The 19,210-nt window shown below is 32.6% G+C and overlaps 1 protein-coding gene across 2 annotated transcripts in view; it reads left to right on the forward strand.

The window, feature by feature from the left end:
* Positions 1-1,083: 1,083 nt before the first annotated feature.
* Positions 1,084-19,210, forward strand: part of Jkamp_1 (JNK1/MAPK8-associated membrane protein) — a 54,029-nt gene continuing 35,902 nt past the window's right edge. Inside the window, exons 1-7 of one of the 2 annotated variants that reach the window (XM_054235868.1) lie at positions 1,084-1,256; positions 1,340-1,640; positions 1,701-1,913; positions 1,998-2,164; positions 2,221-2,355; positions 2,418-3,131; positions 5,434-6,598. In XM_054235868.1, the coding sequence (XP_054091843.1) occupies positions 1,417-1,640; positions 1,701-1,913; positions 1,998-2,164; positions 2,221-2,355; positions 2,418-2,572 (894 nt within the window). In that variant the 5' untranslated portion in view covers positions 1,084-1,256; positions 1,340-1,416 and the 3' untranslated portion in view covers positions 2,573-3,131; positions 5,434-6,598. The other variant, XM_054235867.1, reaches the window with a different exon arrangement.

The raw sequence follows: 19,210 nt of genomic DNA on the forward strand, positions 1-19,210 counted from the left end.
ACGCATAAAATTTGCAAAATCTCATCGGTTCTTTATTTGAAACGTTAGATTGGTTCATGACATTTACTTTTTGAAGATAATTTCATTTAAATGTTGACCGCGGCTGCGTCTTAGGTGGTCCATTCGGAAAGTCCAATTTTGGGCAACTTTTTCGAGCATTTCGGCCGGAATAGCCCGAATTTCTTCGGAAATGTTGTCTTCCAAAGCTGGAATAGTTGCTGGCTTATTTCTGTAGACTTTAGACTTGACGTAGCCCCACAAAAAATAGTCTAAAGGCGTTAAATCGCATGATCTTGGTGGCCAACTTACGGGTCCATTTCTTGAGATGAATTGTTCTCCGAAGTTTTCCCTCAAAATGGCCATAGAATCGCGAGCTGTGTGGCATGTAGCGCCATCTTGTTGAAACCACATGTCAACCAAGTTCAGTTCTTCCATTTTTGGCAACAAAAAGTTTGTTAGCATCGAACGATAGCGATCGCCATTCACCGTAACGTTGCGTCCAACAGCATCTTTGAAAAAATACGGTCCAATGATTCCACCAGCGTACAAACCACACCAAACAGTGCATTTTTCGGGATGCATGGGCAGTTCTTGAACGGCTTCTGGTTGCTCTTCACCCCAAATGCGGCAATTTTGCTTATTTACGTAGCCATTCAACCAGAAATGAGCCTCATCGCTGAACAAAATTTGTCGATAAACACATTTCGAACCGAACACTGATTTTGGTAATAAAATTCAATGATTTGCAAGCGTTGCTCGTTAGTAAGTCTATTCATGATGAAATGTCAAAGCATACTGAGCATCTTTCTCTTTGACACCATGTCTGAAATCCCACGTGATCTGTCAAATACTAATGCATGAAAATCCTAACCTCAAAAAAATCACCCGTTACAAGAGAGCAAATATTAATTAATGGGATGTGAATGATGAATGTAGGGTGTTTGGTCAAATTAAAGTTGTCTAATTATTCGAGACCTGAAATATTGTTGTTATCCATTCTGCAAAACTTCATAGTTTTGGAAAAACAAGCAGACTTTTTGTTTTCTTTTATAGTTTTAAGCATAAGTTCTCTAATATATAAACGTTAGCTTGATTTTTAAAGTTTCAAATATTTTTCTTTTTAATGGAACTTATGTTACAAGCGCGGCATCTGTTGGATACTAAAATAAGCATTTGATGAGCCATTCACAACTCATCAATTGTGAACGGAAGACGTCCCGTCTGAAAAATTGCTAGAAATCAGCTGTTAGAAAATGGTAAACAAGAATTAGCGAAAGTTTGTTTTTGTGTAATTAAAACATACAATAAACCATTATGCATTATAATCCATAAAATAAAGCAAACTCATCAATTAAAAGCATATTATAGTACCAATGTGAATTACGCATTTTAAAAGTGGTAATCAAAACCAACATAATGGATCGTTGTCCTGGTCAATATTGCGGTCGCACTTTGTATGACAACGGTAGTTGGTCCGACTGCGGTGCTTGTGAACGTGGCTATCGCGTAAATGAGTCTTTCGTTTGTTCACCGTGTCGTGATGAATTGAACACTTATTCTTGGTTGTATTTAGGATTTATGGCAATGTTGCCACTAATGTTGCATTGCTTCTTTATTGATTTAAATGCAAAAGATCGCAAGTAAGTACTAAGCCATAACATTTATTATTTATTTATTCACAACTATTATTGTTAAAATAGATTTTCACGTAAGCAATTAATACTTACGGCCTGTGCCTTCATAGAGGTAGTACTTTCGGCAATATTGGCTATATTACTTATGGAACCCATGTGGGAATTCCGCTTGCATTCTTGTGGTGTACGTAAATTCACTGATTGGTATACGTTGTTCTACAACCCATCTCCAAACTACGAGACACGTTTGCATTGCACTCAAGAAGCTGTATATCCACTGTAAGTATTAATTACATATATTTAAAAATAAATATATATGTATGTATGTAGTTTGAATAATTTTAACACAATTTTCTCCAACAGTCAAACCATCGTTCTCGTATTCTACTTCTTGTGTCTAGCAGCAATGTTCTTAATACGTCCAATTGTGAGCGCCATTACTGATGTGCGTGGAAAGGCGCCCATCTACGCGGCGCTTTACTTCCTCCCACTTCTGACATCCATACACGCGCTTGCTTGCGGTCTTATTTGTAAATACTTACAAATGTATATAAGTGTGTTTTTCCTATTAACTTCTTGCTTTCAGATTGGTTCTTTCCATATTTAAGCATTGGGATTGCTATGATAACAAACGCCATACATTATTCAATCAAATTGGATCAGACGTTTAAATCGCTAATACGCTCTTCCTTGTTAGAAGTTAAAAATTTTGTAGTTATTTGTAAGTAAAAAATTGTGCACATATCTGAATTATAACTAAAATAATCAAATTGTTTCTTTCAGCTGTACATTGGCTTTTGTTAGCCTATGGTATAATTGCACTGGGCCATCACTATGCTTTTCTATGTCTTATCCCATTCCCTTCGATTTTCTATATTTTAACTGTACGATTCACGGACCCAGCTGAGTTTCGTGAAGTGGAATCTCGACAAACCTAGTATATTATTAGTAATATTTTAGCTCTTATGATTGTAAAATATTTGTCTTAATTTAAAAATTAATGTTTTTCGTAATACGTTTATGTCTCAAGTATTTTGTATTTCATTTAATGAAAGCAATTGTAATTAAATACCGGTATATAATTTTGTAATAATAGATTGGTAAACAAAACTATGATTTTTTTGCAATATCCAATTTGAAAAATAGACCCACTAAAGTCGGGATTTTTATGCGACCAAAAAACTGTTAGCTCGGAAACATTCTTCTTAATTGTTTTGGTAATAATGTTTGCTGCTACAACAACAAATTTATTTGTTTTCCAAAACATTACCTACATTTATGTTTACCGTGAAAATAGTTTCGGTAATTTATTATTAACAGATCTCACCACACCTCTTTGGGTGCATACTTTTTAAACATTTGGCAACGCCAATTCAGTCAGTCGTCTATTTTTCGTAGTTTCCCTTGCTTGCTGCAGTGATTTGGTGTGGTGTAAATATAGAACATTGCGGTTATATGGTCATTTTGACCAAGATATTCCAGACGAATATCATTCCGGTAATATATTTTACAAACTTATTGAGTATTGTGCAAGTTTATTATTTACATTTAAAGAAATTAATTCATGCTAAAAAAGTCTTGGTTATCGGTGACGGCAGGCGGAAAAAATCCACTCATTCGGTTACATGGGTGTGTAGGGTGTGCTCCTTCTTGCTTTGTTGGAAAAGTTATTAAATATATTTCAATACTTGTGGATAAAATGAGACAAATAGTGTACTAAAGCGCAAACGAGATAATGGAATATACGAAGTGCAAAATCGTGTACACACAAAACTTGTGACTGCAAAGTCGAAAAGAAAGAAATTGACAAATAATATGAATCAAATTGATACTACATTGACTAATGCATTTTGGCATTATTTTTATATTACAATATCTATTTTTGTGCAAAAGTAGTAGGTTAAAATGTATAACCTTAATATAAATGATCCAATCCCATTCCTTACAATATTGCTAAGCATACAGTATTCTTCAACTTTTTTATGATAACTTATTACCAATATAAAATAGCCAATAATTGTTGAAATGTCCATAATAATCGTACTATTGTATGCTATAAATCTAAATAATTCGCAGAATTTTCATATTGTCATTTTATCCAGTAAGATTTCTCTAAATTGCTTGCCAATTTGTTCAACGTCAATTCAGCTGTGTGATTTTCCGCCATACACTTTTTTGTCCCATTCACACTAAGGCGGCACGCAATAAGTAAATGTTCAGGTTGAATAGTGTCATTGTCAGTGGATTTCTTCAACCAACAATCTGCGGTTTCATTTCTTATTGTCCACAGGGTGACAGTATTAAAAATACATGGGTATGATTAAAATTGGGTGTTTTCGTCCCACCTCTTCGTTGTGAAGCTGCACAGCGGCTAGTCGGCGCGACAGTATTCTAAAGTGTTTTTGTGTGGTATGAAAATTATAAATTCCTTATTACAGTTTCAGAACATTTAAATAACAGTGTATTGTTTAGTGAATATTAATAATATTTGGCATTGATATATATTTCGTAGTCTTTTGCCTCGCCTAGTTTATATCGGCATAAATGCTGCAGAATAACCCTTATGCTTTGATGTGTTCCATAACCAAAATTCAATACATAATTACATATACGCTTGCCAATAAGTGAAATATCGGTTTATACATTGGCGGATAACTAAAACTTTCCAAAACTGTGATGTATTTGAAAAGAAATTAAAAGCATTTATATTTGTGATGCAATGGAAGTAAATGATTTTCATATGATATATGTGTGTGTGCTTATGTCAAATGTGAGACGAAAAATCGCAACAAAAAGTGCAGATAAAAACTTTAACGTCATGGAAGTCACTGCTTGGTGATTACTTTGCAAAAGCGCACCCCAAGGTGTTTGCTATTTTGAAATAAAAAATATCTTATTAACTCACTGACTTTCATGATTTAATAAAACAAGTTTTTGTGAAATAGTTTTGCTGTCCCATATTCAATTATGTATTCAATCGAAATTTGGCAGGTGTAAGTGGTGTATTTTTGGTTATGTCGCGATGAGTAGAGAACAATTGGAAATTTGTTGTGAACATTCAATATCTTCTTTTGAGTTATATGGTTTAATTACATATATTGAATAGTGGTTTTAATGCAAATAAACTTTTGTTTATACTGATTATTATATTTTGCAACTGTATTAATCCCAGAATTGAGAAGTATGAAAACCAATTAGAAGTTAAAGGCAAAATATCATAAAATTCTACTGTTGTCTCACTCACTTCTCAGTATGGTGAATATGGCTTTGCAAAATTCAGAGTATTTATCGCTCTTTTTTTACATTGGTAAAATGTTTTTTTTTGGGAGCAATGCTGAGTGTTTTATGAATTATATATGGCGTTTTAACAAAAAAAAATTAACTATCTTAAAAATATATTTTAAAAACATGATAAGCGCATTTGTTAGGAAATTAGTTAAAAGATATTGGCACTTCATTAAGTAATAATAGTGAGCCCTGCAAAGGCTTTGTTATTACATTGATACATACATACAAACATATGATGGATATGTTTTTTTGAGCTTTTTAAACTCTATAATATTAATAATCTATAATAAATTAATTCTATACTTAAGAATTTAACTTTACTTTAGTACTTTTTACTAAAAGCAAATACAATTTCCCAAAAATGTCATTATCTCTTTAATTTAATCTCATATTATGACTTTTGTGTTTATACATCTGTACAAATATACATATAGTTTAAGAACATAACAACATAAACATAATCGCATGAACATATGAACCATGTATTAATTAATTTTTTTTATTTTTTCAGGTTAAAACTAATATAATATAGCAATTTCAATTACACAATCAAGTTTACGTTCGCAAAAATTGCAAAAACATTTCGAACAAAGTGCATGCACAGATTCTGCTATATCGATATCTATCAACTTAACGTTTAAACAATATTTCGAAATCAAGTGAGAATAATGCCTAACAATTGTTAATTAATGTTCGCGATCGCATGGGTCTTTTATGCTTCTGTGCGTATGAAACGTTCTCAAAAGTAAAAATTCAAATCTTCTACACAAATAAAAAAAAACGACTAGGTTAAATAATTAACTAACCAAATAAAATTGAATAAAAATTAAAAATCATTAAAACGAACAACAACATTAAAAAATCAATATACCGCGTGTTTATGCTCATGCGAATCCGGCAGTGTCAAAAAAAAAAATTCAAATAAATACATGTTTTTTGTAAAAACGCTTAATATGACAAAATAATGTGTTTTTTAATCCTGTGTAAACTGACAAAAAATCAATATATAATTTAAAAAGTGGTAAACTACTTAATTTACTCTCTTCAAGCCAACAGTACATACCAATACTGTTACTGATTGGTGCCTGTAATTTTTAATAACTTCAATATTTTGATATTCAGTGAAAGTGGATTTATTAAACAAATCAATGTTGCAAACTCTGCCTGGTGACAATAAAAACAAAAGCTCCACCACAGTCCACAGTATAAATTATGTCAAACTAACAAATGCTCAATTGTAATTTTTTTGTCATTAACAATTTTTCATTTCAATAATATTTGTGTGAAGATTAGATTTCGTCACCTCAAAAAAACATGTGGTTTAAAAGATACTAAACTTAATTATTACTTCATCGATATACAAAATCAGTAACAACGGCAAAAACTATCTTGATCCGGCGGAGATTATAATAAGTTATCAATTTCGAACTAACAATAAATCAAAGATGTAATTTGGCATATAACGCAGTCCAGTGTAACCATAGTCAACACATTAAAAGCAGGCACAATTCATGCTGTTAGAAAAAAGGGATTGGAAAACAAACTCAATAATAATATCAGGAATCACGCTAATCGCCAGTCACAAACATATAATGTGCATAATACGCAATTGAATATTGAATAACACCGACAGCCGTTAAATAAAAATAACGCATTGACGCACCATAAAATATTATTAGTTGTATATAGCGTAAAAGGATTCGAGTGTCCTGGAATGTGAGGAAGTGCGTACGCGAGCGTGTGGTGGCAACACATAGCGTAAAACCGTACCCATCATTACTATATACACCGTCAACATCATCTCCCTAAAATTTTTTAGTCGTTGTAATTGATTTTTTTTTAATTTCACGTGTATACGTTAAATTTACAAATTTCGTTAAACTTCATTAAGCACTTTCTCACACTAACCAAGTACTTGGTTTTGTGGCTTATTTGCACATATTTGCAAAACCATTCATTTCTTCTGCATAAACCCACATTTCATTTTGCTGGCAGCTAAGGAGATAACAGACGCAAAATTGCGACCACAGCAATAGAAATGCAAAGACGAGAAAATCGGGAAAGGCAGAGTTCGTAAGTACACAAAATTACACTAGATAAATAATAATTATTTAATTTAATGTAATTATTTAAATGTATATAGTTTGGTTTTACATTCATTACAAAATATTAGTAAAGTCGCATAACAAATAACAACAACACTAACAGTGTTCCAATATATTACCATATTGTCACCAAAACACAGTTTACGTAATCACTATGCATTATGCCGTCATATGCATTTTGATTTTATCAATAAATTTATATCATCAACAAAACTGTCTGGGTGAAAACGTTCTACAATTGACAATCAATATATTTAAACAAATATCTCTTAAATTCATTTAATTTGTGTTTGCAAACAAGAAAATGAAGACATACATACATTTTGTTGTAATTAAAAACATAATATTAGTACTGTAGCAACGTCTGTCTTTTATTGGATTTCTCAATTACTCTTTAGGTATGTAAGAATAAATTGAGTCAGTTTAATAACAAAAAAGTGGCTTAAAATATTGAGTATTATATTATAATTACTAAGTATTAATGTAAAATTAAGTGGTAAAAATTGGAGATGAAACTCAGTGTATGTAATTTGATCTGATTTAATTTTTATGAATTTTTAATTGCTAAATATTTATATATGTAAATATCCACTAGATATCTGGCTGTAGCCGTGTCTAAACTATTTCAAAGTTACTAGTGTGAGTTGAAAATGCCGAAATTGTTCTTACTTAAGTAGTTGTGAAAATTCGGTTTCAGTGCAAGCGCCCAAACTATGCTGAAATTTCTGCTTTCTCATGCGCTATCACAGGAATTTGCTTTGACAGTTTGCGAGGAGACACTTTACTTTGTATGTTTTCTTTTAACTCCTGCCTCACGCTGGCTTTACTAAATGAATACATACATATGTATATACATAATTATATTCATTAAGACTTCAATGAGCTTCTGAATATGCAGAGCGATTAGCAATCTATTCTTTTACGATGCAAGTGCACTGGCACAAAAGCTAACAGACTGCGAATAGCACATCAATTTATTTTTATATATGCGCTCGTAAATACTTTATGCATTTGCATTTTCTACTATTTGTGCTCTGATTATCCTTCACGTGTTGCGCTCCATATTATTTACGCGCCGAAAATAGAAAAGTCGTATTGAATGTAACAAAAAAAGCTAAACAGAGATTAAATTTGGTCACCACTACCTGATTCAGCAAGCGTATGTGCAATGCTGCACATATTTATACACACTTGTGTTCGTAAAAATAACAGTGTTCATTTGGCAATGGGTGGGAAAACCTTTGGTTTTTATGAATTGAATTCAACTTGTTTACGGTTTCTACAAAAGGTACAAATATTTATAAAATATTTTAAGCCTTCTTTCCACTAAGTTAAAAATACTCGCAGAGGGGGTCAACATTAGTGTTCACAAAAATAGCAATGAGTTAATAAAAGTTTTTAAATTCACTTCCAACCAAATTTTTTTTGGTTTTTTTTTTAATTTTTCTTAATTTTTTTTATTTAGTTCCTTCTTGGTAGTGCTTGGTACGCCTCTTATTCTGTTACATAAACTCTTAACTTGTTTTCCATGTTATACAACACCATTTTTTTATTTCACATTTCATTTAAAGTTTTCTTTTCAAAAATTTAGAAATAAGCTGATAATTAAGGGTAGATATAAGTTTTAGTGATGAGTACCAACAACTGCACTAAAAAATCGAATCTCATACATGAAAAGAAAACGTGCGAAACGGGGCCGTTGGCCAAAACGTTTTCTCAACCATTTTTTTGCTTTTATATTTAGGAAATCAATGAAAAAATCTATTTTAGTACTATTCACTCAATTCGAAAAGTTCTACCCGCTTTTAAAAATCTAAACAACTAAAATTCAACAAATATTCTATTTCTGTGCTTTGAGTAGCGCGCGTCATTATGCCAAAACTTTTTTCGATTTCAACACAAAATAAAGTGGCAATCTATTTTATTTTCTTACTTGTGTTAAGGAAGCAGACCGTCTAATGTAAACGAAAAGTTTATTTGAGTTATTTTGATTTCCTTATGTTTTGTCTTCTTTATTTAAGTAAGCACCTTGAGTTTTTCGATTTTACAAAGTTCTATTGTAAGAACATTTCTAGTGATTTTTCGCTAAAACAGGAAACGTTTGCCATTTGAATGCACCATAACGGTATTAATTTTTCGACATTCCAGTTTTAGCAAGGTTTCGTCCAAATTCCATTGTTTTGGCTAGAGAAGCACATTTCAATCGATTTATCGAGTAACAACGAGTATGACTACTGAGTACTCTTTACTAGTTGCATTAAAATAATAAATTTAATAAATATTTTTTAACTGAAATTATATATTTTTATTATCAGTTATAATTTTAATTTATATATATACATATATATACATATGATCCCTCGTAATATATATATCGCTATCTTCAAAATCGTAAAATAGTATATAATGCTATGCAAGAGTGATTTCAATAGAAAGTGGCATTCTTTCATTTTTTATGCAATGCCATTACTTGGATTGCTGTAATATCGATGTGATGTACAACCTTCCACCATTGAAAATTTAATGAATTAAATTTAAAAAGAAACGAAACGAAAACAATCGCTGTAAATCCTTTGCTTTTACATTTTCACTTATGTCGTGATATTTGCAGCGCTAACGAATTCCACTTAGTGTGCCTTAAACCGATTGAATTATTGTACTACTTTACTACTTTTAAATATATGTACTACTACCAATTTAAACACTCAGTTTTTGTTGTAAGTATACATTTAATTTTATTTTTATTTTAATTACATTCCCTACTTTGACTTTATGTTATGCATTTTGTCTTGTTTGAAAATTTCTTTATATATATTTACGTTCTTGTGCAAATCTCATTAAAGTGAAATTGACATATGCGTACATACATATGAAGAAACTGCAAATACGTCAACTAAGTGAGTAAAGACTAACAACTAGCAACAAATTTTATATTGCTCTACCGTTTGCCAAACACTATTTTGCGCTATTGCGAAATGTTTTTATGGTCGTCGCCACCGCCACTATCGTTGTTGCACTCCTCACCCTATTTTGTCCAGCTATGCCTTAACTGCCAGGCCAGTCAACGCCATCGCTGTTTTGCCTTCATAATTTGCACTTTACTGTGGCACTACAGCATTACTACATCGCTTTTCCTAACACTTGGCCAGTCACTGCTGTTGGCCAGTATTGTTTTAAATTTTTAATGAAATGTTAACCAAAAAGGTCATTGCCATTCTCTTTCGCCTGGTTTCATTCCTCTGACACAAATAAAGCAACACAATCCATTTAGTTCACTACAGTTGCTCTTGCTCTGGTTGCTGTTGCTGTTGCTGAGCTGAGCGATTGCGCCCGGACGCTTCACACGGCCGTTTGGCTGCTCTGTTTTGTTTTCTAGCGTCGACTTAACATGTCTGGGTGCGCTGCTTAACGACTGTTGTTGCCTCCGTTGCTGCTTGTAGCTGCTATATAATTTTTGCTATTGCTGATTGCAAAAGTTTCTTTCTGACCATTGGCTGGTTAAAGTTTATTTGGTGCAACAACTATGTCCGTCGACGGCTGATTGTCGTGCGCACTTAGCAATTGCTCCAGCGTAATGGTTGCCGAAGTTGCTGTTGTTTTGCTTTTATCACTGCTCAAAACTACAACTACACACATACTGCGTTTAATTTTATATAAAAATTTATTGTTTTTAATACCGTCTCTTAAATATTTCACATGAATGTTGAATATTCATTGAATGCAACTAGAAATTGTTTGCCTTTATTGATTTTTTGCAAAGTCAATTGTGTTGCGTTGTAAGAAATTTAATTAATTAATTATGTAAACTCAAAATTATAGAAATGCATTACTGAAAATAATTCCAGAAGTTGTGATATAAAAATTTGTGTTTTTTATTGCTGAAAATAATATTCAATACTAATCTTATTGTGGAGAATACCTGTTGCGACATCAACGTAATTGTCGGACAGTTGTGTGTAGCAATTAACGAATGTTTTCTTTTTATGATAAATAATAATCAAAAACTAATTACAAGACAACCAAATAAGACAGTATTAAGTGAAAATAAGTATTTGCTTAAGAATAGCACTAAATTTTCAACATATTTACTTCTTTAATAGCAAATTCTAAATCCTTGCATTCATCTAGTTGACTTTCCAATTTCGTTAGTACATATATTTAACACATTAGCAGTAAACAGCGGTTTTATTGGCATCAACGAGTTTATTTGACATAAACTTCTCTTTATTTTGTTCCTTGCTCCTGTCAATTTGATAAACAATTGTGCTGGGTTTTTGATATAAAATTAAATAAAACTGGCTTTAATTGAATAAAATCAAATCTATAAACAATAAAATAATACTTTATCCGCTCCAAATAAACAATTGTTTATCCACGGCAAATATAATAATAATGCTGTGTATATTAATCGGTTAAAATTAGTAACTGTGTCTATCTACATGTAAAAATTCTTTATTTTTACTAAAAGATAAACTAAATACATATATATGTACATATGTGTATATAGATAGAGGTACCTTAACATTTGGAACGTTTAAACTCGGTTTCATTTGCTTTTACATTTTAGCACCTTAACAACAGTCTCATTTTCAAGTTCAAACACTCATAAAAAGTTAAGCAAACAAAATGCTCAACCAGTATGTTCAGTAATTGTAAGCCAACAGGCGCACACAGAGCTATTTACTGCTTATGTGTATTTATGTATTTTCATATGTCAATCCGTTGGCGATCATAATAGAGTACAATACGCATAACTATTGATTATACATACGTATGTACATATGTTTGTATGTATGTCTGTTCAGTTGATCACTTTGACGTTCAATGATCGCGTTTACTGCGTCTGCTAAGGCCCCAAACGCCTTGTGTCGTTGTCGTCGCATTTTACTCCAACCGCAGTTCATTTGCCTTAACGCAGGTTCATGTGCATACAAACCTATGTTTGTATTCTTAAAGCGTTATTTTTTTAACAAAAGTTATTTTGTGTTTTGTTGTTGTAATCGACACTTGAGTGTGATTACTCGTACTTATATAATATAAGTGTATATTTAACTGGTTTTAATGCTGCATTGTTTCCTGTATACGCTCAGATATTCACCAGTATGTGCTTTATATTTGAGCTTATTTATTTCCCTGTTTCGAATATATTATATAGCTCTTACATTCACAGACCCGGTAAAGTTTTCTGTAAAATATATTTCTAAAAGTCAACTTTCGTATTGTTGTCGGGCTTACAAGTTAGCTCCATCTTTCTCTTTCATTCATCATTTTGACTCTTGCGATTTTATTTCAAAATGTTTGAACAATACATTTTGGGATATAAACTGTATCTTATAATTAAAACACTTATTATTTGTACTTTATCTGAAAACAAATTCCGTAATTTTTCAAATTAAACAATTAATGGAATTTTAACCACGATATTTTCCTCAAATCAACGTGTTCTCAATTTAGTCGCAATAATGTGTCAATTTATCAACTTTCAGACATTTTCACGATTTTTCTTTTATTTTTTCTTCTAGTACAGAGTAACGAACTGTCAAACATATTTGACATTTACTAGTTACCATAGGGATTAAAACAGAAAATAATTGAAATTTTTCATAAAATAAAATTTTAACATATCAGCTATGTGCCTTGCAACTAATTAGCGCAATTTTTAGCTAATCTCACTGCCAGACAATCGTGATTTTGTTAATACGTAATCTATTAAGCATGTCTATCGTATATTATATACACGTGTATGCCGGTGAACAAGGATTATAAGGTGAGTGTCTCGTACGCAATGTCCTTGAGTCGACATCTATACGTACAAACAGTAATAAATAGTTCATTGCTTTCTTAATCTAATACACGTACATAGTTTCATTACTTACAGATCGACTGTATGTACATATGTATACGGGCTGAGCGTCGTTGCCGCAAAGTTTGGGTCTCATTTTAAAAGATTTTGGGTGCAAATATTGTTTGCAACTTCTTTGAAGAAAAAGAAAAAATAAATAGCACACGGCTGCTTAACAACAAAAACAATAAACATTAACGTGCAAAAAATGGGTCGACGAATCGTTTGCACGCGATTAACAAATGCTAAGCAAAGTTTTATTTGCGAACATAAAAAAACCCAAATTGCAATAACAATAACCTAAATAAGAACTGACGACAAGAAGGAAATGAACCTAATAAATTCTACCACCCAATCAATCACACCACAGCAGTTATAGCGTCACACACATAGGCGAACTGACTGTCAAGTGCTACATGACACAAGATAATAGCTTTGTAAGTTTGTGTGCAGATTTTGTTTCGAAAGCCAAAATAGCAGGCAATTATTGCAACAACTGAATTACTGAAACTAAACAAACTAAAATAGCAAGAAATAATCAAATAATAGGCGAAAGCGAAACCACCCACAAACACTTACAAATGTCAGCAAAATAAGTTATTGATCCACCTAATAGGCTGAACATGGCGCGGCACATATTTAGTGTTCAACATAGTGTGCACACTTTTTTCCAAGTACATACTATATAGAAGCGGATCGATGACAACGCAAGAAAGTGTGGGTGTAGGTGGTTTAAATAAAAATCCGCTAACTTTTGCTACTATTGGCCTTAGGTGGTGCGCGCGTCTAATTAAATTAGTTCGTCCAACTCGGTGCCACACAGAAGTTAGTACACATTTCTACCTTTGTTAGTATGTCGCTATGCTTTTAATCGTGTACGTCACAGCGCCTTCTCATTGACAACGCACTTAAAATGCTCCAAATACCAAATTTATTTCTATTCATCTATTTGTATACGCTGCATATTTCTTAGATTCTTATACTGCTATGCTTTTATTAATTCGTATCCTTTTGTGAGTCACCTATTCACGCCTACACGCCCGACAGTTCGTTCACTTCCTCATCTAGTAGCGGCTTCCCATCTAAGTTCTGACTTTCCGCTTAGCATTTGTGCTGCTGGCGGAAGACTAAACAGCCTCGAATATTATTCAAGAATAACTTTTGTAATACTATAAGTTTGTTTGTTAACTGAAGTTGTTCGTTGAGTCGGTGAAAATTTACCAAATATTCAGTTCGTACAAACAGTGTTTAATTTAATGTCTTTTCATGCGTCACTAACATTTCATTGGTTTCGCTTGTGCTCATATATCGAGAAAGGTTGCCATAAGGTTGGCATGTTTGGGAGGAATCTTCTTGGAAATTAAAAATATATTTTATCTATGGTAATTCGACAACAGATAACTATTGATTTGAATATCTATTTGATATCTATTCATTTGAACATGAATGCAAAATTCCTTGCAAATATTTCGTTTAGTCGAATAATTTCTTGAAATATACAAATGAAATAAACTTTTAAATAACTACTTATAAAGTTTCCAATTGGCCAGATATTTTTAGGCGTCGAATCGAAGAAACAACTGGTATCAACCACATAAACTGGTATAACCAAACAGATTACTTAAATGTTTCTCTGAGAAATAATATATTTTTTTGTAAAAAAAACTATTTAGCAACTCTATTCATTGCTTATCTGCAAACTGCAAGATTTATATGTATGTAAGCAACTGATTTCCTTTGGCATATTAATGTGTTTATTTCTTGCGATTCTGGGTTAGCAACACACGCAACAAATCTGTGTCATTTGCTCTGGTCAGTTTTATCAGTCAGTTTCGCAGACGAGCCATTACGTTTGCGTTGCGTGAAGTTATGTTTTGTATGTTGAGTGTGCTTATTCGAAAACGCCCACTAAATAGACTAATCTCTCATCTTCCGAAATGCGTGTATTGCGAGATTTTCTCTCTGCTATAAATTACGTATTTGTCACACGTTTCAAGTTTAACGTAACGCGCGTTGGCGGCGTTAATATCCAGTATGTTATGTTATTTTTTGGCCGCTGTCAAAGTACGCGGTTGGTCGTCAGGCTATGTCGTCATCACAATACCCATATCAATCTCTATCACTGGCAGAATTCTCATGTTCTCCGTAACATTTTTATGAATTTATTTCTTTTCAGCTTCTTCATGCTCTTACTTTAATTTTCCTTTGGAATTTCGTTCGTTTGGAAATTTTTAAGGGCAATTTGCACGCAAGTAGCTATACATACTCGTAAATATGTATATTTTATGTTTGTTGCTGGGTGGTTAGACACACCACTTTCCATGTGCAAAAATACCTACTACATACTTAATATTTGTCTGATAGTTTGTAATTTGTCGCTTTTGTTGTCGTGGTGCTACGGTAATAAATGTGCACGAGTTTTGGTCGTAAAAAAGAGTAAAAAAACAAGTGGAGGGCGGAAAAGCTTTGTAAGTGACTCGAGAAAATGTTTGTTCGGTACAAATTTTATAAAGAACAGGAAGCGGAATTGATGTGTGGTGGCTGTAGGAGAATATATATTTCGAATTGTGTGCAAAATTTTAACCATCGAAAGACCTGACTTGCTAAATTCATATAAATATCAAACTTCATCATAAATATCAAAGAAAAACACATTTTTATCAATAAGAACTACTACATAAAAATCTCAGAAATTCAGTAAAACTCTTTACCGTAGTCAGTTTAAAATATTTAATTGGAAATCCTGAGTAAGTGCAATTAATGATATAAATAAGGATATTGTTACTCGATTATTTGCGAAAATATCCTATAAATACTTCCAAAACAATAAATTGAATTCTAAAAGTACGAATATTTTGTTTTTTACGAAAATATTTCCAGTTGCGGTGAGTTTTTTATGTAACTTCAAATATCTGATATCACTTATCTGATGTGACTATTTATCGATTAGTATAACTACTATCTTTATAATAAATTAAATACATTTTAATGCAAAAAAACTTAAGAATAATCCTATTAAATCTGAAAAAGTCGCGAAAATTAATTGAATTGACTGTAAAATAACGGGTGATTTTTTTGAGGTTAGGATTTTCATGCATTAGTATTTGACAGATCACGTGGGATTTCAGACATGGTGTCAAAGAGAAAGATGCTCAGTATGCTTTGACATTTCATCATGAATAGACTTACTAACGAGCAACGCTTGCAAATCATTGAATTTTATTACCAAAATCAGTGTTCGGTTCGAAATGTGTTTATCGACAAATTTTGTTCAGCGATGAGGCTCATTTCTGGTTGAATGGCTACGTAAATAAGCAAAATTGCCGCATTTGGGGTGAAGAGCAACCAGAAGCCGTTCAAGAACTGCCCATGCATCCCGAAAAATGCACTGTTTGGTGTGGTTTGTACGCTGGTGGAATCATTGGACCGTATTTTTTCAAAGATGCTGTTGGACGCAACGTTACGGTGAATGGCGATCGCTATCGTTCGATGCTAACAAACTTTTTGTTGCCAAAAATGGAAGAACTGAACTTGGTTGACATGTGGTTTCAACAAGATGGCGCTACATGCCACACAGCTCGCGATTCTATGGCCATTTTGAGGGAAAACTTCGGAGAACAATTCATCTCAAGAAATGGACCCGTAAGTTGGCCACCAAGATCATGCGATTTAACGCCTTTAGACTATTTTTTGTGGGGCTACGTCAAGTCTAAAGTCTACAGAAATAAGCCAGCAACTATTCCAGCTTTGGAAGACAACATTTCCGAAGAAATTCGGGCTATTCCGGCCGAAATGCTCGAAAAAGTTGCCCAAAATTGGACTTTCCGAATGGACCACCTAAGACGCAGCCGCGGTCAACATTTAAATGAAATTATCTTCAAAAAGTAAATGTCATGAACCAATCTAACGTTTCAAATAAAGAACCGATGAGATTTTGCAAATTTTATGCGTTTTTTTTTTTTTTAAAGTTATCAAGCTCTTAAAAAATCACCCGTTATTATTAAATATTGTAAAATATTAACGTTTATTGCGTAATCGAATAATCAATCACATAAATATCGATTACTGATAAATATTTTATACCCATAATTATACAATTGTTGCTGGTCATAATTTCAACATCTGTTACAAAACCGAAAGAAATATGTATGTATCTATATAAGTTTTTCCACCGATTTCAGCTTTTTTTTACGGCGTACACACCATACCCTTCACGGTTCTTTGCATACAAATTGGTACAAATTTCGGTTTGCGTATCACTTTTCAATGCCACAATTACTCATCTGCTTGACTTACCTTGTAATTACGTTGGTTTCTTAAGTATTTTGATTGTGATCAAAGCAATAGTAATATGTTAAAGAATATACGAATTGTAATTTTGAAAATATAAAGATTATTGTTTTTTTACCTTATGATAAACAATATGTAGATACATATGTGGCAACACCAAATTATAATTTTGATGTAAAATTAAAATATCATACACAAGATGATAATTTACTAACTGTTATAAAGGAATACAGGTTATATAGGAATAAAGATTCTTCTCTCTGTGGCACATATTCCTATATTTGACTATAAAATATTTTACCTCAAAAAATAAATACTTAGTTACCTATTTTTTTTATGGTTTTTACTATTTTTGTACATGATTCTTGCATTTCATTAGTTTTTCCCGTATTAACAACGTTTTTATTCCCATCAAAAATATTTCATATGTATAAATGAGGATAAAAATGAGTACACTTTTATTATCTTTCGTCCAACACACGCCAAATTAGCAGCAATTTAGGCTCAGGACCATCATTTAAATTATAATTTAGCAGCAAATGCAACATTTTAATTCGACCCTACTGGTAAAAAATATGTAAATTTCTGCTGTAAAGCGAAGCTAAAAGTAGTCCATGAACTATATACATACATGCATAAATATTCTGTATGTATGTAGATTTTGTTTTTTTTTTTTAATTCAGATATAATATTAAATATTGACATTGGTTTGAAAGTGGTGTGTGTGCCACTTTTTCGGGTCGTCAGACTGTAATGTAAATATCATATCATAATAAGTATGCACCATATTAGTGCACGTGTGCTTCTACAGTCCACTCAAGCGTTTTTAATTCATATCTTGCCATAAGTGCCTTTGTTTGCGTTAACACGTCGTTTGATTACAGAATTTGGGTTGTGTTCCCATGGAGGACGCCTGGGCACAATTTGACACATTTAACCCATTATTAACCTCACTTATATGCCTTTCCTTTTGCATATATAAAAATGTAAACAAAATCAGCTGATCGATAAAGCAATTTATTTTGCCTCGATTTATTAAACCAAAAATAATTTTAACAAGTAAGGAAGGTCTAAGTTCGGGTGTAACCGAACATTTTATACTCTCGCAATTTATTTATTTAACTTTATTTATATTATATAATACACAATTTAACCCACATATTCCTCATATATATTGTATAAAGTCCATTGAAAGTTGGAAACCATAATATTAGGTTAGAAGCACCGAGGTCCTCGTATTCGATATATGGGGCCTTAAAAACCTATAATCCGATTTCGGCGATTTTTAGAATGGGGCTGCCACACTATTAACATAGTATTTGTGCAAAGTTCTGCACCGATATCTTCACTAGTGCTTACTTTATATATTGTAAAGTAAACGATTCAGATCGTCTTCAAAGTTCTACTTCAAAAGAAGTAGGCGTGGTTGTGAAGCGATTTGGCCTATTTTCCAACATATCATTGGGATGTAAGGAAACTATTACAATCCAAGTTCCATTGAAATCGGGCGAGTAGTTCCTGAGATATGGTTTTTGACCCATAAGTGGGCGACGCCACGCCCATTTTCCATTTTGTAAAAAAATCTGAGTGCAGCTTTCATCTGCCATTTCTTATGTGGAATTTAGTGTTTCTGACGTTTTTCGTTAGTGAGTTAACCCACTTTTCGTAATTTTCAACCTAACTTTTGTATGGGAGGTGGGCGTGGTTATTATCCGATTTCTTTCATTTTTGGACTGTATTAGGAAGTGGCTAAAAAAACGACTGCAGACTCCGTTCCCACGACAGTCGGTTCTACGTAACCGGAACGGCCCCGGATTTTTATCCGGCCAAGGACTGTCAAATCGGCAGCATTCCTCAAAATTATTTGGGGAATGTTTTATGCCGCTACAACAACAACAACAGCAACAACTGCAGAAAGTTTGGTTTATATAGCTCTATTGGTTTGCGAGATATGTACAAAAAACTTAGTAGGGGGCGGGGCCACGCCCAAAAAAATTACATCCAAATATGCCCCGTCATAGTGCGATCCTTCATACCAAATTTTATTTCCA

The sequence above is a fragment of the Zeugodacus cucurbitae genome, chromosome 2 (genome assembly GCF_028554725.1).
Source record: "Zeugodacus cucurbitae isolate PBARC_wt_2022May chromosome 2, idZeuCucr1.2, whole genome shotgun sequence".
Classification (NCBI taxonomy): Eukaryota; Metazoa; Arthropoda; class Insecta; order Diptera; family Tephritidae; genus Zeugodacus; species Zeugodacus cucurbitae.